This window comes from Dermacentor variabilis, chromosome 2 (assembly GCF_050947875.1).
Source record: "Dermacentor variabilis isolate Ectoservices chromosome 2, ASM5094787v1, whole genome shotgun sequence".
In the NCBI taxonomy this organism is placed as follows: domain Eukaryota; kingdom Metazoa; phylum Arthropoda; class Arachnida; order Ixodida; family Ixodidae; genus Dermacentor; species Dermacentor variabilis.
In genome coordinates this window covers 206,535,783-206,560,319 of record NC_134569.1, presented here as the reverse complement: position 1 = coordinate 206,560,319, position 24,537 = coordinate 206,535,783, and the positions used below count along the sequence as shown (strand labels likewise).

Sequence of the window (24,537 nt, the reverse complement as noted above, 5' to 3'; positions counted from 1 at the left end):
TCAACAAATTTCTGGGAATTGTAAAAAAAAATTCCTGGCCCTGAATGAAAATCCTACTTCCTATAGGGTTCCTACAGCATTTAGCTTTTTCTTTTCAAGTGCAGCAAGTTTTCCGTAATACCGGCCTATGGTTTGCCTCACGAGAACATTTATGCGTTCTACGCGAATCTTGAAAAGCGGCACTGCAGTCGGCCCCGATTTTTCTTCCCGCTTGTGAGTTAGAGTATCCGGCACCACGCTGCTTCTAACCTTCGCAATTCGACTCCCATTTAACGCCGCCTGCGTATATTTGGGCTCGCGCGTCCCGCTTGAAGTGAAGGAGAGGTTGCGGCACCAGCAGCCGCATGGTGGGCCCGCTCAGTCGCTGCCGGATGAACGAAGCGGACAGGGGTCCGGGTCTAATCCCCGTTGTTTAGCTACACGTGCCGTTCTGGGACACCTGGAGAACATACAGCTTATTTAAGTCGGCAGCTGGCCTCAGGTCCGCTCTGTATGCTTGAATCGCCCTCCGACCAGTGAGAAAAGACGGAGGAGGCTACAAGAGCGCAAGACAGGACTGCACTGTTTCATAGAACTAACCAGCACCCTCAACTTTTAAACACTTCATACTGGTGTGTTCGCTGACACCACACGTTGCAGTAAATTATAAAAGCAAATTGTTGATTTGTAGCAAGGTGTTTTTATTCTTCAGAATTTACCGAAGTAAACGGCACGTATTAATTTTTTAAGGTTTAAGCCTACTTAACTCTCATTGTTCGAATTATAAATCGAGAAAGTGCTTCCAATGTTTATCCGTGTAGATAGGCAAAATTTGTTTAATCGATGCCCAACACTATCGTTACTTGATTGTCCGGTAAGCTTGCGCTCCATTAATCACTACTGGCGTGGTTATTTTGATCAGGTATGATTAAATACTCCACACATCGTAACCAGCTTTCTTGACTTAGGCGTGCTTGCCAAACGCGTCCCTAAACGTCGTGTACATATGAAGCAATAAATTAAAATAAAATATGAAGCTATAAAATGTATGTTGGCGCAAAAGGTGTGGCCCCATAACGTAAAATTATTCTGATCTGTTTTTATTCCAAACTCCTGACGTCCAATTCACGTAACCGCCAATGCAAGCTTCGGACGGTCACTCGCAGCTTTGTTTGAAGAGCTCAAGAAACCGCGTTCCTCATTTAAAGGAGGTGATTTTCTTTTATTTCAAAGCGGAGAGCATTGCCTACATCGAGCAGATTTCCTTATGGAATTGGCTGACGAGAGGCGAGGAGCACGCTCAAGTGTAGAGTGCTTCATTGGGGCCGAGCCAGCACAGTCAGAGTAGAAACCGGATGACGAGGGTGGGGACGGCGTCTGTGATGTGCCCGCTTCCCCTTAGCTTGCGGTGGGTGATAGAAAATCGCGGCGACGCGCAACGGAACGTTAAAAATGCCGCCATAACGAATCCTCAGCAAAGAATGATTGGTAAAGTGATGTCGTATACGTGCCGAAAGGGCTCGATAACGTTATACTGCCAAGGAAAAATGTTTATTATACGCAAATAAACCCTTGCTCTCCGGCAGATATGAGTAGACAGTGCCTGAGCGATCGGCGGCAGCCATCTTCTATTCCTTTCGGAACGGGGCAGTTTGCGGCTGTTCAGAAAAAAAATTTGGCATATCAATGCGGCTTTAACGCGTGCACGTCACTTTCACGCGGAAAGTTTTCGCGGTTTTGCGACGTCGCGTGACAGACAGGTTAAGTGGGGGCAGCCCGAGAACGTTCGATCAATGGCAGAGTATTATGGCGAAAAAGGCGTCGAATCAGAAATAGTTACTTTTCTTTCGCTCGGTCTAATCGTGCATAATCAGTGTGCACACATCATATAAGAAGGGGCATTCTCGTGGTTTTCGTGACATCGCGTGAGAAACAGGTAAATTGGAGATGGCCCGGAATTTTTCTGGCTAATCGTGGAGGAGGCTGATTGCAGAATTGGAATAGAAAAGTTTGGAATAGCTTTACGTTATAGCGCCCGTTGTTTGTGAATAAAATGGCGGGTTCAAAAGCATGTAATCTAATTTCCTAATAAAATATGATTACAATAGCAGACCTTTCACAAAAACTATACCTCCGCCAAGTTGATTGACCAAATGGAATAGGATATACCCATGTGTAGCCTTCCTCTCATTAGTGATGCTTCACATTGGTGGGATTTGCGTGTGTTCAGAGGAAGACGTTTTTTAGACAAACTTATTCAATTTTTTAATTAGACTTTACCACCTCACATCGCTAGCAACATGCATATCTTTGCAGTTGGTGCATATGGCAGCAAAGAACGAGAAAAATAAATAGAATAGGGACGACCAGTTGTTATAAGGAAGTACTTACTCGTGGCGTCAAAATCATACGGCGGTGCGTAAGTTTTATTGCTCTGAAAAAAAAAGAGAATACAGTAATGATCATCAATGAAGTGATAAGCGCCGCGCCCGGCATTTTATAATAGCGCGCTGAGCCAAACACAACTGCTTTTTTTTTTTTGATAATGACTGCCTTGCTGTTATCTGTAGCACCATCTTCTGCCTACGCTTGTGACGAACAAGTATTCGCTCCTGACCGCCTTTAGTTTTGTTGACGGTTCATTAATTTATTCATCTACATAACATATCTCTCGTCTTGTTTCATATTAATTTGTATATCTATTTATCTGCCTATCTTTCTTTATATATAACGTTGACTGTTTACTGCTTTACTGCTCGTTCTTATATATATATATATATATATATATATATATATATATATATATATATATATATATATATATATATATATATATATATATACGAGAAGAAAGGGGGTTAACAGAGGGGCCGGATTTTTATTCGGGACAACATAGGGGAAATTACTTGTGCTTAATAAATGAAATTAAGAAACGATAACTTAGCGGAAATTAAAGTGGATGAAAGAACAACTTGCCGCAGGTGGGAACCGAACCCACAACCTTCATATTTCGCGTGCGATGCTCTACCAATTGAGCTGCCGCGGCGCGGTTTCCCCATCCACTTTCTTGGGTATTTATGCGTCCTAGTAGAACCCTGGGAGTGTTAGCCAGCGCCACCACTCACATACCTTGGCAGCGGACATGGAACGTCCTTCTTGCCGCAGGCGTCACGAGAACGTGATCTTTTCGGGTGAAGGCAACTGGTCAATAAACCCACATATGCTACCTGAAAGCATCAATGTTGCCGGATTCGATAAAAACCGGGCCCCTCGGTTAACCCCCTTTCTTCTCGTTTATTACATAAGGAGGGTCTCGAATCCGGCAACATTGATGCCTTCAGGTAGCATATGTGGGTTTATTGACCAGTTGCCTTCACCCGAAAAGATCACGTTCTCGTGACGCCTGCGGCAAGAAGGACGTTCCATGTCCGCCGCCAAGGTATGTGAGTGGTGGCGCTGGCTAACACTCCCAGGGTTCTACTAGGACGCATAAATATCCAAGAAAGTGGATGGGGAAACCGCGCCGCGGCATCTCAATTGGTAGAGCATCGCACGCGAAATGCGAAGGTGGTGGGTTCTGTTCCCACCTGCGGCAAATTGTTTTTTCATCCACTTTAATTTCCATTGTGTTATCGTTTCTTAATTTCATTTATTAAGCACAAGTAATTTCCCCTATGTTGTCCTTGGTGTCAGTGTTTGTTGGCTTCTTATCATATGACTAATATATATATATATATATATATATATATATATCTATATATATATATATATATATATATATATATATATATATATATAGAACGAGCAGTAAACAGTCCACGTTAGGAATAATAGAAGAAATTGAGAAACGTGCACTTGCGAAAGAATGAAAAAACCAGAAAGAGTAATAGAGCAGATACAAAACAATACAAAGAAGACACGTAATAAAACAAACAGAAAATCAAAGTAACCCAAGAGAAAAGCACATTCTTACAAACAACTTTAAGTGACGAAGCATTGCCTACCCTCTGTGTAAGGTCATCAGTGACGAGACTACGATATGACGTACGACAGAATCCGGTAACTTGTTCGCGAAAGCACACGACTCCAATATTCTCCGGCATGATGTTCGGCCCATATTTCCGCGGCGTCATATAGTCCACTGATAGCGATATCCACCACGAATCTTTCTTCAGAGCGCAGCTCTTAATAGACCGTTCCTACGGCGAGCGACGGCAGCGTCGCCGTAACCAAGGGAGCGAGCGCCGCAAAGAATGAAAGCGAACGCGGAGCTAGCGGTAGATGAAGGAAAGGCCATCGTGAAGAGAACAGGAGGAAAGAGCAGGAGGGGGGTCCAGTGGAACCATGAAGAGGAAAGCGGAGGAGAAGCGGAGGGGAGACGTCCTGCGCATGCGCTGAGTTGCCGGTGGCCACGGCATCCGCAGCAGCGAGGGCGATCTCATCTGCACTTCCGGGGGGGGGGGGCAGTGTGCCGTGAGGTGGGGAGAGTTACACTCGTCCGTGGCGTCTGCTGCTGAGGTCAGTCCGCAGTACCATCGTTCATGACGGGGATCACTGCTCCTGCAAGGGGCGATGGCGAGCGGCTACGATGGGACGCTCCCTTGGGCGTTGTCGCCGCTGACACTGGTGGCACGACTTCCCCGCGACGAAGGGCCGCTCTTGTCGTTGGTGGAACGAAAGCGTGAGAAGAAAAACGTAGTGCCGCGCAAGACGGGCTGTGCGCAACGATGGCTACGATACGACGCCAGAGTAACGCACGTCGTCTGGGTGGAAACATAGCGCTGCATGAACGGAGGTCTGTCTGAGGTCGCTGCTGTGAATCACACCCACGCGTCACCCGCATGTAGCCTCTCGCAATCTCCCTATTAGCGTGGAAGATGCGCCACAATTCACTCCGTCGGGAACGTGCGGCACAAAGGCATATTCTCCGCGCCAGCCAAGATATCGTAAAATGAAAACACACATATAGAGCTGCGCTCCAATTTTGCATCAGGAAGTATCAAAATCATAGGTGAGTTTTATATATACTTTTACCGCCCAAGCAACCTCACGAAGTCTTGTCCTCACTTCAATCGGAAAAGCTGCTCAGCATGCGAGTGACATGTTTAGCTCATTTTTTTTAGTTTGTACTCGTTAACTGTATTAAGAGAAGATCATGGCCTATCTGCATTAGCGTTGCTTGAATTTCCCCACACTATCCCGCAACTTTTACAGCGATTAGCATTCATGTTTATAATCATGTACTCATTTTTTTATTGTGCCATGCAAACTAATCGTGTGGCATGGTGGTATGCGCCAGAAGTGCTTCTCAAAAATGTGTGTGTGCATATATATACATGTAGTATAGATGCGTATAATGTGCGTATCGGTGTATTTGTTCACATTTATTCGCTTCTGGTATTTATTTTTTCCTCTTTTTTCCACTATTGGTATTGTAACAGTTTGTACGCTGCCTGTCACGCTCTTCCAGTAAAGCCCAATGTGGCTTTGGCAGGCCTGATGCATGTAGTGTGCTTTCTAGAAATAATAATTATTATTCTCCGCCTACTTAAGCCCCTTCGTGTTTCTCTACCTACCCTCTCACGCCACTGTTTAATTTTAAAAACGTGCTTCACATTCTTTTTCAGGTGCTAGCCGGAATCTAATCCGCGTCACACGGGTTCTTCAAGCACAGCAGGACGACGCTTTAGCGCTGCGTCACGAATGCCCGCGGGAAGTGTAAGATTAATTATAAATGTTAAGCACGCACTGGCATGCCACCCTTGTAATCTCGGAGGCCAAGCAAAAGCAGGGTGATTGCGCGGGCGTAGCGCTAGATGACGCAGCAGAAAGTCAGAACGACTGAGATATTCTCATGGGCGGCGGCAATGGAAAAGAAACCTGCTATGAGTAACTATTTAAGAGCAAAAAAACGAAATCAGGAAAGAAACAATTTATGATAACTCACATGGAAGCTCCTTGCTTTTGGAAGCGAGCTCAGGATGGCCTTAGAACACGCACTTATAAAGCGAGATACAACAAGGAAGAAGAAGCACGTGCTTGCTGCGGCAAACCTAGAGAAACGATGGAGCATGCTTTACTAGAATGTGAAGATATCTGCCCAGCGGTCGATTTGGGCACCTCTGTCTTCCTTGAAGCACTTGGGTTCAGCAAGAGCAGGGGGAAAGCAAATATATCCGCTATAGAAATTAGTAAGAGGCGCCTGGAAGGTTGGTGGAAGAAACGTAGGGAAACGACAAACGGAAGCGTACAAAAACAAAAAGTTCGAAATAGGGGTTCAGAAAGTTCGGTTATTGGAATTCATCGTGCGTATTTCTCTCTTTCCTTTCGTTTTTTTTTAATTTTTAACATAGGTACGACATTAGGCAACATAATAACGAGAGATTGGTGGCGCAACCCACCACCAAGTTCCAAAGGGGACGCCCATAATATCCATCCATCCGGGCTCCGGCTACAGCATGGAGTTTCCTACAAAATTTTTGTAGGAAACTCTATGGGCTACAGTAAAACGGCTCATAGATGACGCGTGTCGGGTGGTGGCATTAACGTGTGTCGCCATATTGCTTGGATGCTAATACTCTTAACGTCGACAGTCATTGTGAGATAGTTTCTGCCAGAGTTTTTTAAATGTTCTATTTAAGAAAATTTGGGCGACATTCTGGCGAACGAACGGAACGCGCACAAGCTCGTACGAGCGCGTAGCCGCAGTGCAGTGCAGCCAGCGCGGCCGGGATACGAAGCAAAACTGCACAGGTTGCAGTAGCGCTGGTAACTCCTGAAGGCACGGTTTCCTGTTATCTACTACCTGGTTTGGGCTGGTCGGCGAGCACCGTGGCTACGGTGGCCTTGAATCAAACTTTTTTCTCAGAAGAGTTCCAGGAGCAGAGTCGTTGTCGCGATCCCAATGTTTTGTTTGCGCCTTACTTGTAAGCGGCCGGTGGATTCCTCCACATGATCCAAGTGAACAGCATCTGCAGGCTACTGTTCTCCTACAAGCGAAACGCAATTGGCTGTGGCTAAAGGCATATCCGACGTCTCCCTCCAACTTTCTTTAAAGGTACGTTAGATGGATTAGGCCGTGTTAAACTGACGTGTCTCGTTGGTTTCTCCATATTGCACGCTAGGGTAGGTCGGGCATAAGCACGCTGAATAGCTACATAGACGTTTCTTTCGAGTCAGCAATTATTCTGCGCGTGTCATGGTCCAGCGTGCCTATTTCGGCCCAGTCCACCCAAATCAGCGCACATATGCATTGGTGTAAGAACTGCCGCATCTCCTTTCATAGCGGAAAAAACGAATTCAATTCGGTGCCCCTCGACACGATACTATGACAACATGTGCTTATCGCAAGCAAAGCAATGCCGCTGTCACCCTACGCTACCGGCCCAAAAAATGATTGGTGGAAATCCGTTTGTGTTGCAGCATTTCGCAATTGCGATGATGTCGAAGTCTCAACTGGAATCCACAAACATAACGGAAGTGTTGACTAACGAAAGCAGGCAAACACAGCTCTTCCCCGTACAGTAAGCTCCGTCTACCACTGCTAAAGTTGTTTTTAGTATTCGTTCGCGAACAGATGCGAGTGGCCTTTCTCGCAACGTTTGCTTTGTCGCTCAAAGCAGTTCTTTCTTGACGCCAGTTACGGCGTCGTATAAGACGTCATGGCGCTCTGCATACGTTTAAATACATTTGCGGCCGTGTCAGTTGAGCATACACACTTCTAATTTGATGCTGCTCCCTCTACTTAACTACCCGTTGCGGTCGCTTAGTGCTTATGCATGTTGCGCCATTCCTCACGATATCGCGGGTTAAAATCCCGGCCGCGGGCGTGGCATTTCGGTGGGGGCGAAATGTAAAAGCGCTCGTGTCCCGTGCATTAGGGACACGTTAAAGATCTTCTGGTGGTCAAAATTAATCCCGAGTCCCCCAATACTATGTGCCTCATTGTGAACTCGTTGTTTTGGCACGCAAAACCCTAGAATTCATTCATTCGGTTTCCTACTGTAGTGAGCGCTGTATAAATAGGATTCTGCGCAAACGTCATCCAGAATGCACGTACGGTAGCTCACTTCGATTGTAATGAGTGCCAACGCGGCTGAGTGCTCGCTTTTATATCGAATCATGCAGTGGCTGCTTGTGTTCAATACGTTATGAAAAAACCAAGGGTGTAAACACTGCAGAATAAACACGGACAAGGGAAGACAACACGAGCGCTGACTACCAACTACTAGGGTTTATTGTGCACATACACAAATATGCGTATGAATAAGTGGTGGGGGGGGTTGCTAAATAGTTGGCAGCCAAAGCTCGTGTTGTGTTCCTCCCTTGTCCGTATTTATTTTGCGCTGTTTATACCCATAAATGCATACCAACTAGTTCTTATTCATACACTTCTAAGTTATAGAAAAATTGCGGCAGAACTCATCTCACGGTGACTGTCGACGACAATGCGTTAGCATGCAGTCAATAGGGAGTTTTATCCTATCCGGTGTCACGGTAAACGCAAGCGGACTATAGGCGTGTTACTGGAAGGCGGAGACGCAAACGTGAACGGCCTGCACGATGCAGTCATCTGGTGGCACAGAGCTCAACTAGACAAACACAGACCTAATATTGCAGTAACCGGGTGTATCCTACTTTATTGCTAGTGTAAATTCTCGGTGTAATCATGGTTAAGCTGACAATTTACATCAGCAACAAATATATACTTGGTTGCTGCAGTATTCGCCGTGTTTCTGTGGTGTTGAGGTCTGCGCCATCAGGTGGCACCACCTGCCAAGCCACTCCCGTTTACGCCTCACGCCCATCCGGCAAAACGCCCGTGGAGTCCGCGTGCATTTACCAGAATACCGCACAAGCTAAAACTGTCTGATATAGAGACATAGCATATTGCCACCGTCGAAACGAGGTCTGTATGAAGCATGTACTGCAGCGGGACTGCTCTTTTGCGCTTCCCTACAAACACTCGGTGCCATCTAGGGCCGCGACCGCGAAGCCTCCGCGTGACCTCCAAAATGCATGGTGCCTGAGAAACGCGTCATGGAGCAACCGGGCTCCTCTCTCGCGCGTCCTTCTGGACACACTGCGCCACCTAGCAGCACTGCCGTGATGACCGCGCGTGGCCTACAAAACAAGAAGTGTGGCGCACCGGTATCGGAGAGAGCTAATTGCTTCCTTGCTTGCTGCACACTATGTGACACATGTTGGTTAACTTGGTGACCCAAGTAAACGAGAGGTTCATTGAGGAGCGGCGCATACGCAGTACATGAATAGCGCAGCAGGTGGTGCCATCAGATGGCACCACCTGCCAAGCCACTCCCGTTTACGCCTCCCACCCATCCGGCAAAACGCCCATAGAGTCCGCCTGCGTTTACCGGAGTACCGGACAAGCTAAAACTGTCTAATATAGAGACACAGCATACTGCCACCGTCGAAACGAGGTATGTATGAAGCATGTACTGCAGCGGGACTCCTCTTTTGCGCTTCCCTACAAACACTCGGTGCCATCTAGGGCCGCGACTACGAAGCCTGCACGTAGCCTCCAAAATGCATGGTGCCTGAGAAACGCATCATGGAGCAACCGGGCTCCTCTCTCGCGTTTTTTTCTGGACACACTGCGCCATCTAGCAGCACTGCCTTTAAGTCCGCGCCTGGCCTACAACACTAGAAGTGTGGCGCACCGGTGCCGGCGAGAGCTAAGAATTGTTTCCTTGCTTACTGCACGCTAAGTGACACATGTTGGTTAACTTGGTGACCAAGTTAACGAGATGTTCATTGAGGAGCGGCGCATATGCAGTACATGAATAGCGCAGCTCGCTAAAGCATCGACGCGGAAGGTGTTCGTTGAAAAGCGGCACATACCCAGTGCATTTGTTCCGCGACTTGCTAATTCGTTGGTTTGCTATCCTTGAGGAACTCTTTTGACGTTGTTTTGATTCCACTCAGGATCGGAGGAATTTAAGGGATCTTATTCGTCATTGTGGAGCGGCAGGTTGCCAGTGGCACATACCTAGTTACTCGAGTTGGCATCAAAAGCGTTCATTGAAGAACGCCACACACCTACTGGCACACACCCAGTAACCCAAGTTGGTGAGACGCTCATTGAAAAGCGGCACCTACCCAGTGCATTTGTGCCGCAGCCTGCTTATGCGTCGGGTAGCTGTCCTTGCCAGCAACCCAGTAACAAAGTAACCAAACGTGGCATCAAAGAGGTTCATTCAAAACTAGCACAGACCGAGTGGAACATACCCAGTACTCCAAGTCGGCGCCAAAGAGTTTCTCCGAGCGATTTCACGCCATACTACAACGCTACAGGCTACAGCGCAGAAAATATATCCCACCGCACGAATCTCTCGCGTGCGCGGAAGCCGTTTGGTGGAGGCAGCTACACACAAACACCTTCCCGCACCGCACTCTATTCAGGCCATGTACCCCACACAATACCCGCTACAATGTCCACATTGCAATGCTTCGGCCACGTTCTACCGCGCCACTTGGGTGCACCAGCTCGCTAGCGCTAACCCTACAATCCCACACCCCAGCACACAACAGTGGGAAGCCTCGTTGTCAACTCCCGGGGCCAGCTCGGCATGGTCATGAGAGCACGCTGGGCGGCCGCGGCTCATGGGGTCCTAGACTCCACCCACGCCCAGGGCTCGTTGAAGGACCCTGTGGTTCCCTTTTATTTTAATAAGTGCTTTCTCTCTCTCTCTCTCTCTCTTGAGCAGCGGTACCTACCTGCAGTCTTGTGTATATGGTGATCCATGTCGGCGTAAAAGAGGTTCGTTGAAGAGCGGCACGTATGTAGACATTACCACATACTCAGTGACCTAAATTGGTTCGATGGTTGGTTTCGAACTCTGTTACCTCAGTACAGCAGCCCAATGTACTGCCCATTCCCCCACTGACTACACCGTGACAGGTAGGCGGAAAAACGGTCAGATACAAACATAGATTATACATGGATAGATACATAGATCGAAGAATACATACATACATACATACATACATACATACATACATACATACATACATACATACATACATACATACATACATACATACATACATACATACATACATACATACATACATACATACATACATACATACATACATACATACATACATACATACATACTGCGGACCAACACCTTGGTCTAAGCAGGCGGGGCGAAAGGATCACAAAGTCAATCGTAACAGCAACATCAACAACACCGAGAGTGGAATATATTAGAACGCTAATCATTAACCATGTAATTCTCACGTTTTGCTGCGAAATCTCCCCATGCAAAAATTTCCCGTAGTAGCAAATTACAGTCTGTCACTGTTCTTGGAAAATAACTATATTTGTAGGAGTTAGTTGTGCAAACACGGGTGCTAATGAATGATCGTGTTTGCTACGCGTAATGGTAATCAGGGGATGATGGTCATCAGAGGATATTCCTATTCCTTGATGTCAAATGTACGCAACCGCCAACCCGCAAGGCTGTTTGAGCAGCCCAGTGAAACTCTCTCTTCATTTATAGAGCGTAGCTTTTGTTTGCTTTCAAAGCAAATATCATTGCCTATATTGGCAAGTATTAATGCAGTTAGCATTCCTGTGGTATTTCACGCACTTTCCGGGGGCTGACTGTCTGTCTGTCTGTCTGTCTATTTATCTATCAATGTCTATATAACAGTTCTGCGCCGCCAGCCTGGATCACTGAGTAGTTTGTGGTTGAATGGACAGCGCATCCGGCTGCTGTGCTGAGGGAACAGGGTTTGAAACCAACCGTCGGACTAACTTGGGTCACATTGAACGTGTGGCACTGCGTATCTATGCGCTGCTTAAATATTAAAAAAATTAAATTATGGGGTTTGACGAGCCAAAACCACTTTCTAATTATGAGGCACGCCGTAGTAGAGGACTCCGGAAAGTTGGACCACCCCTGGGGTTTTTAACCTGCACCTAAATATAAGTACACGGGCGTTTCCGCATTTCGCCCCCATCGAAATGTGGCCACCGTGGTCGGGATTCAATCCCGCGACCTCGTGCTTAGCATGCCCAGCACCACAGCCACTAAACAACCACGGCGGGTGAATATGCGCTGCTCTTCGAGGAACCTATTTGACGCCGACGTGAGCCACTGGGGGAGTGGCACTGGGCACGTGACACGAGATATGTACCGCCGTTCGATGAACCTACTTGACGCCGACTTCCGAACACTTGGTATGTGTCAGTAGGCGTAGTCCGTAGCGCTTCAATGAAGTTCTTTGACCTTAACTAGGGTGACTACAGGTATGCCCCACTGGGAATGTGCCGCTCCGCAACGACGAAAATGATCCTTGAAATTTCTCCGATGCACGGCAGAACTGAACCCTTGCTACGCGCAACCTTTGCGGCGGCGCCGGTAGCTGGCGCAGCGTGTGTAGTTAAAGTAACGAGAAAAGTCTGGCTACGTACACGTTCCGGCGTTGTCAACACGGTGTGTCGCTAAGGTGCTTCACTGCTAATCGCATTAACGACGGCATTTATCGTGAGGTGGGCGACAGACGAGAGTCGAGGAATGCGTAGAAGTGGAGAGGCTTCCGGTGGGGTCCGAGCTATAGCGCAGTGAAACTAAACCAGGTGATGACAGTGGTGCCGGCGTCTGCGATTCGTTCGCTTTCCTGTGCTTACTTAGCGGTGGTTGGCGGAATACTGCCGCTTGCGTTCAACTGGGAGTTCAAAATAGAGACTTTTAGCGTGTCCGCTATTCCGGCAAACCGGGGCGATTTGGGCGCATTACCGGATGGTCGGGGGCATAAACTTGAGCGGCCGGAGCGGTGCTGCCGCCCGGTGTTGTAGATCTCAATCAGACAAACACAGAGCTACAGTAACCCACTTTATTCTGCTTCGCTGCTGGTGCAAATTTTCGGCAGCGGCGTAATTGTGTTCAGAATTACGCCGCTGTCGAAAACTTACGCCCAAGCTAAGGAGAATATAGTAATTGGCACTGTGTTCGGGTGGTTGAGCTTTGCACTACCAGCTGGCGCCACCAATCTGGCCGCTCACGTTTACGCCTCCCGACCCGGTTTGCCGGAATAGTGGACACGCTAAAAGTCTCTAATGTCTCTGAAACGCACGGAGTTGGCCGAGCGATGTCTTATACGTGCCGAAAAGGGCTCAGCAAATCTTATATTGGAAGGGAAAAATTTATTCCATCCCACCCGGCACCTCGAGTAACCAGTGCCAGAGTGATCGGCACATTTATTGTCCAAAAACAAGAAAGGGGCTGACAGATGGAAGAGCACACTGTGGTATAAAGTTTGTAAACAGGGATGAAGTGCCTCAGACAGGCTGGCCAACGTTTCGATAGGAGGACCTATCTTCGTCAAAGGCGGCCTCGTCATCCTCGGCGTGTTAGTTTTAAAGGGTTAGTGCAGTGACGTCACGTGCGGGTGTTGTCGCTGGCGGCTGGTTTTAAAGAGAGGGATTACAAGAGGAAACAAGCGGTGTCGTCCGACGTCTGTGAGCTTCATTCTCAAGACGAGGGGACAAGAGCGTGAGAGTGGGCACGCGGGGAGAAAAGAAAAGAAACAGAAGCAGAAAAAAAGGGAAAAAAAAGGAAAAAAAAATGGGGGGGGGGGGAGACCAGGGCGGCACCAAGACAGACAAAAAAGGGGGGAGTGAAAGAAAAAGAAAGAGAAAAGTGAAATCTTTAAGAAATACGGGGGCTTGGGAGCGTGTTGGGGATGCGAAAGGTTAGGAGGTATTCAGGGGGAGTCGTTGGCGGCATGTTTTTGAGGCATTAAAACGGTCGGTCAAGCGGTCAGCGCGCGAGTAACACAAAAGACAAAAAAAAAAGAGAAAGGAGAAAAACCCAGACACACACACACACACAAAAAAAAAAAACATGAGTTGAAAGTGACTTGAGTAGCATAGTAGTAATACGTCGAGTAACTTTGAAATAGTTAAGGTGGCGACGAGGAGTCTGCGGTGCAGTGTATGGGGTGACTGAAAGGCAGCGGCATCGTCTTTCAAGGGGCACTGCCCCACGCGCTTAACGTAGGTGTCGTTACGGCGGCATCCAGAGGTGGCGATACTCTGTGTTGAGGCGCCGAAAAAGGCATATTGACTTCGGAATGTGTTGTCGAGGGGATTTCAAGAAAAAAAAAAGATTAAAGAAAAAGGGGGGGAGGGAAGGGGGAGGGGGAGGGGGGCTGAAACCGGTATAACAAACAGTAGGGTGACGCGCGCAGAAGGGGGCAAGTGTACATGGAAGAAGGGGATCGTGCAGTTGGTATAGACGTAAAAACCTGAAAGAGTACATTAAATTGAGTAGTAGGCAGGAAAAAATTTTTTTCGGAATGGAAGAGTAGGTGAGGTTAAGAATTAAAGTTGGCTGGTGGCCTAATGTGTTTTGTGTATTGGTTGATGATATGAGAGTTTCAGATTTAAGTTACAGCTTTTAAAGATTCTAAGTTGCCGCGTGCCAAATTAATTCCTGTCGGGTGTAGGCAATTAAACTTGTGTATGAGGTATGATTCCGTATACTTCCTTTCGCGAGGGGAACGGAAATTTGTTTGTAGTATATAGAGCCTTGCTTTGTCAAACATATGTCCATGTTCATTAAAGTGGCTGGCTACTGCTTTGGGTAAATTGTGTTTTGTGTCCGCGCGGTGACCATTGAGTCTTGTATTAATTTGTTGTCCAGTCTCACCTATGTATTGTTTGCTACAAGCGGCGCATTCTAGACAGTAGACTACGTTGCTTGATGTGCAGGTGAAAGCCGAAGTTACCTTGTGTGTGTAATTCGACGCTGTACTTTTTACTGTAGTAGTAGATTGAATGTGTTTGCCTGTAGAGCACCTGGGGCGGCCACAGGGATTGGTTCCCAACTTCTTCTTTTTCTGTAGTTTGGCGTGCACAAGAACATATTTAAAATTAGTGTTGCGTCTGTAGGCCACTCTGGGAGGGTCGGGAAAAATCTTCTTAAGTTTCTGGTTGCTGGTGAGAATCGGGTAGTATTTACTTAGGATGTTATTCACGTTTGGGAGTGCGTTTGAGAATTTAGTAGTAAGAAGTACTAAATTTAGTAGTAAGAAGTAGTACTAAATTCTCAAACGCACTCCGAAACGTGAATAACATCCTAAGTAAATACTACCCGATTCTCACCAGCAACCAGAAACTTAAGAAGATTTTTCCCGACCCTCCCAGAGTGGCCTACAGACGCAACACTAATTTTAAAGATGTTCTTGTGCACGCCAAACTACAGAAAAAGAAGAAGTTGGGAACCAATCCCTGTGGCCGCCCCAGGTGCTCTACAGGCAAACACATTCAATCTACTACTACAGTAAAAAGTACAGCGTCGAATTACACACACAAGGTAACTTCGGCTTTCACCTGCACATCAAGCAACGTAGTCTACTGTCTAGAATGCGCCGCTTGTAGCAAACAATACATAGGTGAGACTGGACAACAAATTAATACAAGACTCAATGGTCACCGCGCGGACACAAAACACAATTTACCCAAAGCAGTAGCCAGCCACTTTAATGAACATGGACATATGTTTGACAAAGCAAGGCTCTATATACTACAAACAAATTTCCGTTCCCCTCGCGAAAGGAAGTATACGGAATCATACCTCATACACAAGTTTAATTGCCTACACCCGACAGGAATTAATTTGGCACGCGGCAACTTAGAATCTTTAAAAGCTGTAACTTAAATCTGAAACTCTCATATCATCAACCAATACACAAAACACATTAGGCCACCAGCCAACTTTAATTCTTAACCTCACCTACTCTTCCATTCCGAAAAAAATTTTTTCCTGCCTACTACTCAATTTAATGTACTCTTTCAGGTTTTTACGTCTATACCAACTGCACGATCCCCTTCTTCCATGTACACTTGCCCCCTTCTGCGCGCGTCACCCTACTGTTTGTTATACCGGTTTCAGCCCCCCTCCCCCTCCCCCTTCCCTCCCCCCCTTTTTCTTTAATCTTTTTTTTTTCTTGAAATCCCCTCGACAACACATTCCGAAGTCAATATGCCTTTTTCGGCGCCTCAACACAGAGTATCGCCACCTCTGGATGCCGCCGTAACGACACCTACGTTAAGCGCGTGGGGCAGTGCCCCTTGAAAGACGATGCCGCTGCCTTTCAGTCACCCCATACATTGCACCGCAGACTCCTCGTCGCCACCTTAACTATTTCAAAGTTACTCGACGTATTACTACTATGCTACTCAAGTCACTTTCAACTCATGTTTTTTTTTGTGTGTGTGTGTGTGTGTCTGGGTTTTTCTCCTTTCTCTTTTTTTTTTTGTCTTTTGTGTTACTCGCGCGCTGACCGCTTGACCGACCGTTTTAATGCCTCAAAAACATGCCGCCAACGACTCCCCCTGAATACCTCCTAACCTTTCGCATCCCCAACACGCTCCCAAGCCCCCGTATTTCTTAAAGATTTCACTTTTCTCTTTCTTTTTCTTTCACTCCCCCCTTTTTTGTCTGTCTTGGTGCCGCCCTGGTCTCCCCCCCCCATTTTTTTTCCTTTTTTTTTCCCTTTTTTTCTGCTTCTGTTTCTTTTCTTTTCTCCCCGCGTGCCCACTCTCACGCTCTTGTCCCCTCGTCTTGAGAATGAAGCTCACAGACGTCGGACGACACCGCTTGTTTCCTCTTGTAATCCCTCTCTTTAAAACCAGCCGCCAGCGACAACACCCGCACGTGACGTCACTGCACTAACCCTTTAAAACTAACACGCCGAGGATGACGAGGCCGCCTTTGACGAAGATAGGTCCTCCTATCGAAACGTTGGCCAGCCTGTCTGAGGCACTTCATCCCTGTTTACAAACTTTATACGGCACATTTATTGTGTGCTGAACGGTGCAGTCACCGGCTCTTGCAAAAAAAAGAACAAATATCGGCTTAGTTCGGCATATTAATGCACCTTTAGTAAGTACATGTTACTTTGACGTGAGGAGTTTCCGCGGCTTAGTAATGTCGCGTGATATAAACAGGCGAAGTGGGTGCAAACCGTAAGCTTTTGACCAATAGCGGATAAGTAATATCGAAAAAGGCGCAGAATCGGAAAGAATTTAGTTTTCTTTTATTCTACCTAATCATGCATAATCAGTATGTACACGTCATAACAGATGTGGGAGTTTTTGCGGTTTTTATGACAGACAGGTGAAGTAAAGGTGTCTAGAGAAATTTTGAACCAGTCTTGGAGAACTAGTCAATGAAACGGAATAGAAGCAGACTGGAACATAATCACGTTATAGCTCGCCTATCGTTTATTTACCCATATGCATGGGCTGAACCATGGACCGGCGGCGACGTACAGCGGCGAACGGAGCGGTGGAGTCCCAACTCGCAGACATCCTCCGCTCATGCAGCGCTTTGTTTCCATACAGACTACGCACGCTACTCTGGCGCCATCTCCTAGCCATTATCTCCGCAAAGCCCCTCGTGCGCGGCACTACGTTTTTCTCGCGATTTCGCCATGCCCTCCTCCTCTGCTTTTCTTCTCGCGCTCTCTTCGTTCTCGCCGTCTTTCATCAGCCGCTGCGCTCAGCGTTCGCTCTTCCACCCTTTGCTGGGCACGTTCACTCAGTTACGTAGAAGACGCTGACGCTCGCCGCAAGCGTCCCTCAAGCAGTACGGTGTGATCAAAACTGCAGCGCCAAATACGTTATCTAACAGGATTTGCTGGTCTTAGCATTCATGCTAATGAGGCATGGCATCGCTATTGCTCAGCTCCCATTTCGTGGCTGAAACATACGCTCTAAGGTGAATAATTAAAAAAAAACATGTCATTGATCCATGCTCGGATTTAACTTTCCGTTATTGTTTTAGATTATATCGCTCACTGTTTTGATTTGTAACCCTTGCTTTTCTCCACATGCGGGATCACTTTTTTCTACAGCAGAATTTCTATAAACTGAAATCGCTTAAACGAACGAACAATTTCATTGTGCATTTTACTGTGCATTAGCCGAAGGCAATGCAAACGAAAAATAACGAAAATGAATTTTTTTTAACCCCGGGTAAACGTAACGAATAATATTACCGAAAATGAAACTCGTATATCTCAGCGGCATCGCTACGGTCACACTGTTTGCATTGCCTTTTAGGACTTTCCCGCCAGTTCTCTACCTTAACCAAGGCGGCTTGACTACGAGAACTTTCTCGTACTTGCCCGCAGGCGTGGTGCGCAAACGTAAGTTGCGGAAGAGACATCTAGAGGCTTTTGCTGGAAACTTTTGCTAGATGTGGGTACTTTTTGCTGAGCACCGTTGCTTATAATCTGCGTTTGGCTATGTTGTACCAAAGACGACGCGCTTTGACATGTCCCGTGTAAGCGCACTTTTGCCCAAACGGGATCGTAACGGCCGATACAGAGTCCATTACGGCGAAGCGGCAGTTTGTTGTAAGTGGTTGGCCCGTGCTACTGTGGCGCACGTAACATAAGGCTTGCCGCTTCGCAGTGCCTCTTCGGGGCTCTGTCAGTGCCGCGGTCGCCAGCGACGGGAAGAGTACGTGCCACGTGAACACGCTCTGCGTCACGCCGCCCAGTCACGAACGAGAACTTAAGTCTAACCTGCAAACGAATACTAAATGCGAAGTATTATTTCTTTGGCTTGACCGAGCCAAAGTCAAACGCGAGGCTTCCCAAGATCGCAGAGTTTGTCGCCAGTGCGCCCGCACCATAGCCGCTGTAGCGTGGGCGCATGCGCCATGGGACAGCTTGCTCGCCGCTGTTGGCTCGGCGCCTCTTTCCTCCACTGGCCCGTAACAAATAGCGTGCGTCACAAATACGTGCAGCTCGTTTCCGCTAAGTGCGCTACGTTGCGCGTAGGCCTCTACACTCGCGGACGGTCAACTTTCTGTGGCTGCGAAGCGAAAGCTACGGAGGCAAAGCGCGCACAAGTGAGAGCGCTTCTGAAGAGAGTCCCGCGTTTTAATCCACGTCGATTTAAGCTCGCGAAGAGAAAACATATAAGCACCCTATTAGCAACAGTTAGGTAAGACAAAAAATACCACTGAATGTTAAAGCTTATTTATTTTCCGGCTTTTCCCTTATTCCTCGCCCAGGAAAACGCGAAACCGTCGCACGTGTCAGCTGCCCCGATTCGTCTGTTCCGAGCAACCAAAGGCAGTGCCAAACGCTGTTGGACTACTTGGCGCGGTAACACATGTGCGGAAGCTCCGCCCCCGTAGCTTTCCCTTCACAGCCACAGAAAGTTGTCCGCGAGTATAGGAGCCGATACAAGAGTGGTCCCCTACAAAGTATCAAGCGGAAGAGGAGCGTAACACTGCAAAGGCTCAGCAGAGACGACCGGTAAGCGATGCTTGCCGAAGCGGCGAGGCAGGAGGCAGAGCGACGGGCCGACAAGACGCGCGGCCGTGGATTGCGAGCAACAAGGCAAGTGACGCACGGCCGAACACCAGCGACACGCCAAATGGGCGGTTGCTGAATAGGCCGCCGAGACCAAGCGGCGCCGATTGGAGGACCTCCATGCACTTGCGCGGCGCAGACGAGTACTTTCAAAAGCGCTTCGTCAAAAATGAATTTGGTGCGGCGTGTCGCCTCAGCGATCGCCTCTGGTTGTTCCGATCGGACGCCGTCTGGGTGTCGCGCACCACGCATGCGGCGATCCCCGAACGAGCGCTTCCCCGGTATGACGTGTCGTTCCACGGCAGCGCTATCTCGTTGGCCCGTCGCTTCGCTTCCTGCCTCGCCGCTTCAGTACGCATCGCGCGTCGTTCACTTCCGGAACATTGAATTGGATAAACATCGAGGATAATTTATGCCATTATTCATTGGTCTGCGACCGCTAAAGCGGCATCTGTACCAAAGCCCCCCACGCTTCGCTTCTTTTGGCAGGAATCCTACTTGCCAGGCCTGGTGGCGAATAGGAAAAAAAAAAACTACTGCTGAAGTCAAAGGGGGAAATCTTATAATATGTACATTAGAAAAATAAAAGTCGATCAAACACGCGATTTAAACCGAGGATCTACCAGTCAATATAGCGCAACGCTTCGACGCGGCGTCAAGAAACCGCAATGGACAGCGAGCTCATACCGGAGTATTTATCTGCTGTCGAGCAGTGAAGTTCGGCTAGGAAGAAACGGAGCAAGCTCATCCTCCTCCGTGGTATTGTATAGTGCCTAGGGAAAAGCAGATTCCGCGAAGCGAAAGTCCCGTAATGTCTCTCGCAACTCACGCGTGCGCACGAGTGCAAACACAAGAACCAAGGTTTCAAGATTTTGCTGTTTTTTTTTTTGTTGGTGTCTTCGTTATCTATCGTGGCCGTGGCTTGCTGTGGTTGCTTTGCGTTGGCTATGTCGGTGAACTGTGAGTTTGCTCAGCGTTTGCGATGGTGGCACAGAAAAGGTCACACAATGCGCTTATGCTGAAGACAAAGGCCAAAATTATGGTTGAATTCGAAAGTGGTTGCTTTACTTAAGCGGCTATTCTTTTATTTTATTTCGATAAATGACCTTTGCTTTCTCTTCGTAATTATGTTTTCTTGCGCTAGCCCTTGTGTGACAGCTGCGTGCAAGTAGAAACTGTAGAAAACAGCTTCGTAATCCGACCTGATACACCTTTCATCTGGTGTTCACAAATATACGTATCTGCCGCTTTCAAAAGAATATCTTGTGTACGCTTGAGGTCAATTTCTCTGTAAATGCCATTATCCTGATAAACGAAATTCTTTTACCCTGTCCCTTGAGGTTACGTTGAGAGTCCACTATACATGTGCGAAGCTTGTTTAATAACTATTTCAGTTACAAGTACGCGCCTTGTCCTGTCGTTTCCCTCACTTTTCGCTGCGCCTCAAAAAGTTCGCAAAATCAAATCACGGAACTTTTTTTTAATTTGCCACCTTCACACTGAGATTTGTCGTGCCGGCCATGTCCGCGTCTTCAGCTAATTCACCCGAACAGGCCGGATTGCCCCCAATAGACTCCGTGCTATTAAAAGAAGTTGTTCGAACTAAAGAAGAATAAAGACGTTGGTGAAGCTGACACTTACGGCACTCGTCTCCGGCAGTAGAGACGTCATTTCGAATGTGTCTTGCTTCGTCACTACAGCAGACCAGGTCACCTTCGCAGTGTCGTCCGAGGCAGGGGTCGTCCCTCTGGCTTCCGGCCCTCCGCTCTCCGCCCGGTGCTCAAGCGGCGTGAGTTTACTGAGTGATGACGCAGCGTTTTCTGAGGCAGTGGTCGGCCAGTTGACTTCCGGCCCTGCGCCCTCTGCCACGTGCTCAAGCGGCGTGCTTTCAGTAAGCGATGACGCAGCGTTTTCTGAGGCAGTGGTCGGCCCGTTGACTTCTGGCTCCTCGCTCTTCGCCACGTGTTCGAGCGGCGTGCTTTCAGTGAGCGATGACGCAGCGTCGGAACTAAGGTCTTCCCTTATCGTTTCGCAGTAGCACCGAGTCGCAGGAGCCTTGCCAGGACCGGCGCTCTTCGCGTCGTCGTCCGAGCGTTCCTCTATGGAGATAACGTGACTCGGCGGATCGCGCTCACTCTCGTGACTGTGCGTTGCCGTCTCCAGCCGCGTCGAGATAGGATTTGCCACGTTCATGCCTTCATTTTTAGGAAACGAGGACGCCGAGCCAGGCACGTGACTCGCCGCTCTTGGTACTGGCAGTGTATCCGTGCTGGGAATTTTCCTCGCAATGTCAGCTAAGCCCGATGAAATTACATCGAATGCCCGTGACTTGAAGTTACCGTTTTTGCGGGGCAACTGCGAGCTAGATAACGGCTGCACGGTGCTTACGCTTCGAGATGCGAGCGAAGTGCCAGCCGCAGCATGATTCGTCATGGTTTCCAGCGCCGGAGACGTAGTGCTAAGGTCTTGCGTTGTTGCCCCAGGGGATGTAAGATCCAAGTTCCGTGGCATCGCCTGCGACGCCGAGATCGTAGAACTGAAGCTCTGAGCCTTCCAGCTGTAGGTCACAGAAAATGAATGTCTATTCGCGGGAGTTGGCGCATTGACGTCGCCATTCGAGAGTGCGCCGGAAACACTCGATGCCTTCGCGATTTTCGGCTGTAGTAGAATGGCGTTTGGCTGCTCTGAAGTTGTAGAGGCAGGCGTGGGCGATGTGATGCTCGTGCTTGAATCAGGTGTGCTGACATGGTCCTGCAAAAAACGTAGTTGCACACTGGATTACAAAATACGACAGCCGGCCTCTAAAGCAATTTAAATCCACAGCTAACAGGTTATGAATAACTGTCTTTAAAGAAAGCTTGCGCTGACATTTGCTAGCCGGTGTGCAAAGTTAATTTTTCACTAAAACTTTGAAGTAACCTACTCATTTCCACACAGACACAATGTTATGCGCATTTGGGAACAACTGCCCCAACACACCACAAGCAAGAAAAGAAAACCTAACGAACAGACCGCCCTGATGGCATTCTCGGGATGCATAAGAAGTGTGCGTTTTTGGTGTAATAATTTTTATAATTGCTTTTACAACTTACTTCCTTTTTTTATTATGTATATAGATTGCAAATAATCAAAATGACGCGCTCTTGAGCGACATCTTCAGCAACACGCGAATCGTGAGCAGGGCGAACGCCAGCTGGGAGAATCGGCGATGGAGGAGCATGTCATCGAGCTCAAAAAGAAAAGCTGCGCCAAAAGCGGGGTAGCACAGTCCAGGCGCGAGGCATCTAGACTCTGCTGGAACAGAGATGTCTTCCGCGACAAGCACTTTACCAGCTCGAGCGTCGTCAGACTCGGAGTGGCAAAGCGTCGAAAATTTCACTGCGGCGCCTGAGCCGCCGTTACAGGAGGACAGCACGAACAGCATGATTCGCGTGAACAGGAGGACAACACGATAAGCTCAACAACGTATAAACACGACCACTGGAGTAAAGCGCCGCATGTCTTTTTATACAGTGGCCGTTGTATAAGAGTCCGCGAATCACCAAACGTAGATGAATACACAGCCGCCAGTTTTATGCCCTGCGAGCTCGCAGTTGGAAATGACACGTCAGACAAAGTACATTGTTGCTTGAAAAAAAAACAAACTCAGTGGCAATTTAATGGTGAATGCTTTAACATTAAGAAGCCCTTCTTTGAGGCCACGCATCCATGATTCGAACCACCGCGTGTCAGTTGCACTATATATATTGTGGGCATTGTGTTGTCAACTTCCTCATCTGAACATTATCATCATCATGTGTGCGCCCTTTTTCTTCATCGCGCTTGCGGGCGCATCATCAGCGTGGACTCTGCCAAGGGTCCTTCGCTGTCTCTCGACTAAATAAAGGTCGGCCCTTACTACGGCGCCACAAGTGGTGGAAGTGCTTCTTGGTCCCCCATCCTCTGCATCCCTGGCCTACATCCTGGACCTTCTTGGAGTTCAGGTCGCCGCTTGTGCAGGACGAGCAGCCTGGCGCTTCTAATCTAATCATCCCGACACTGCAAGCTGCACCTTCTCTGATCATCAGTGGCCACCAGCGTGATCCCTGTCTGTTCGCTGATCTTCGCGGTGAAGATCTTGAGGATTGGCTTGACGATTACGAGCGCGTAAGCTCTGCTAATAGGTGGGATGATCTCCTCAAGCTCCGCCATGTCTCGTTCTATATGACGGGTGTTGCGAAGACCTGGTTTCTTCACCATGACATTGATATCTTCTACTGTACCTACTTCAAGCAGCAGCTTCGACAAATTTTTGGCACGCCGGCAGTTCGCTCCGCCCTTGCAACAAAAATTATCGATGCTCTCATACAGGTCTTCGATGAGTCCTGCACATCGTACATCGAGGATGTGCTTGCTCTCTGTCGCCGTGTCAACAATGTCATGGCTGAGTCGGACAGGGTACCTCACATTCTTAAAGATAATAGGAATGCGGCGCTCAACGCGCTCGCCTTCAAGAATCTGACTTCCGTCGCTGACATCTTGATGTACCATCGCATGGACGCTCTCAAGTTTGCACACTTGCAGCCGGACTGCGAACACCGTTCTACGGCATACCCGGTCCTGCGTGTAAATATCTGGGAGATTATACGCGAGAAACTTCAACCGCTTGTCTCTTCAGCCCCGTTGGTCCTTCCTCATCAGCCTTCTGGTGCAGCGTTGCGCGACGTCATCAAAGAGGAGCTCGCGTCCATGGCCTGATGTTGACTCTTCTCCCCTTCATTTCCTACCAACGTACGCGCAGGTTGCTACTGCGCCTCCTACCAGTGTCCGTTCAATGGTTACTCTACCCACATACGCGCAGGTTGATATCGCTTCTCCGGCCACTGTCCACTCAACGCCACTTGAGTCTTCATCGATCGGACCGCACTATCTCCCAGCGCACCGAGCGTCCGCTACTACCCGTCTTGCCGGCCGTCTCGTCCTGTCCGCTAGTACTGTGGTTATCGCGGCCATATATCACGTTTTTGCCGCAAGCGTCAACAAGATGAGCGTCGCGGGTACGACACGTCTGAACGTGGGACCTCTTGTCAAAGCCGGCGTTACGCTTCCTCTCCGTGTCGTTCCACGTCTCCGCCCGCAACGACTGAGGCACCGAACCGTTACCGCAGCACCAGACGCCGCTCACTTTTGCCCTTCCGCCGCTCCTCGTCA

The 24,537-nt window shown here is 48.3% G+C and overlaps 1 protein-coding gene across 1 annotated transcript in view; it reads right to left on the bottom strand.

Moving 5' to 3' along the window:
* The window catches only part of LOC142570647 (neprilysin-1-like), a 116,253-nt gene extending 92,715 nt beyond the window's left edge, over nucleotides 1–23,538 (bottom strand). Inside the window, exons 1-3 of the mRNA XM_075679008.1 lie at nucleotides 23,399–23,538; nucleotides 21,061–21,904; nucleotides 250–364 (exon numbers count right to left, since the gene is read on the bottom strand). Of these exons, the coding sequence (XP_075535123.1) occupies nucleotides 250–364; nucleotides 21,061–21,904; nucleotides 23,399–23,538 (1,099 nt within the window). The remainder of the gene's footprint in view (nucleotides 1–249; nucleotides 365–21,060; nucleotides 21,905–23,398) is intronic.
* Between the last annotated feature and the right edge of the window lie 999 nt (nucleotides 23,539–24,537).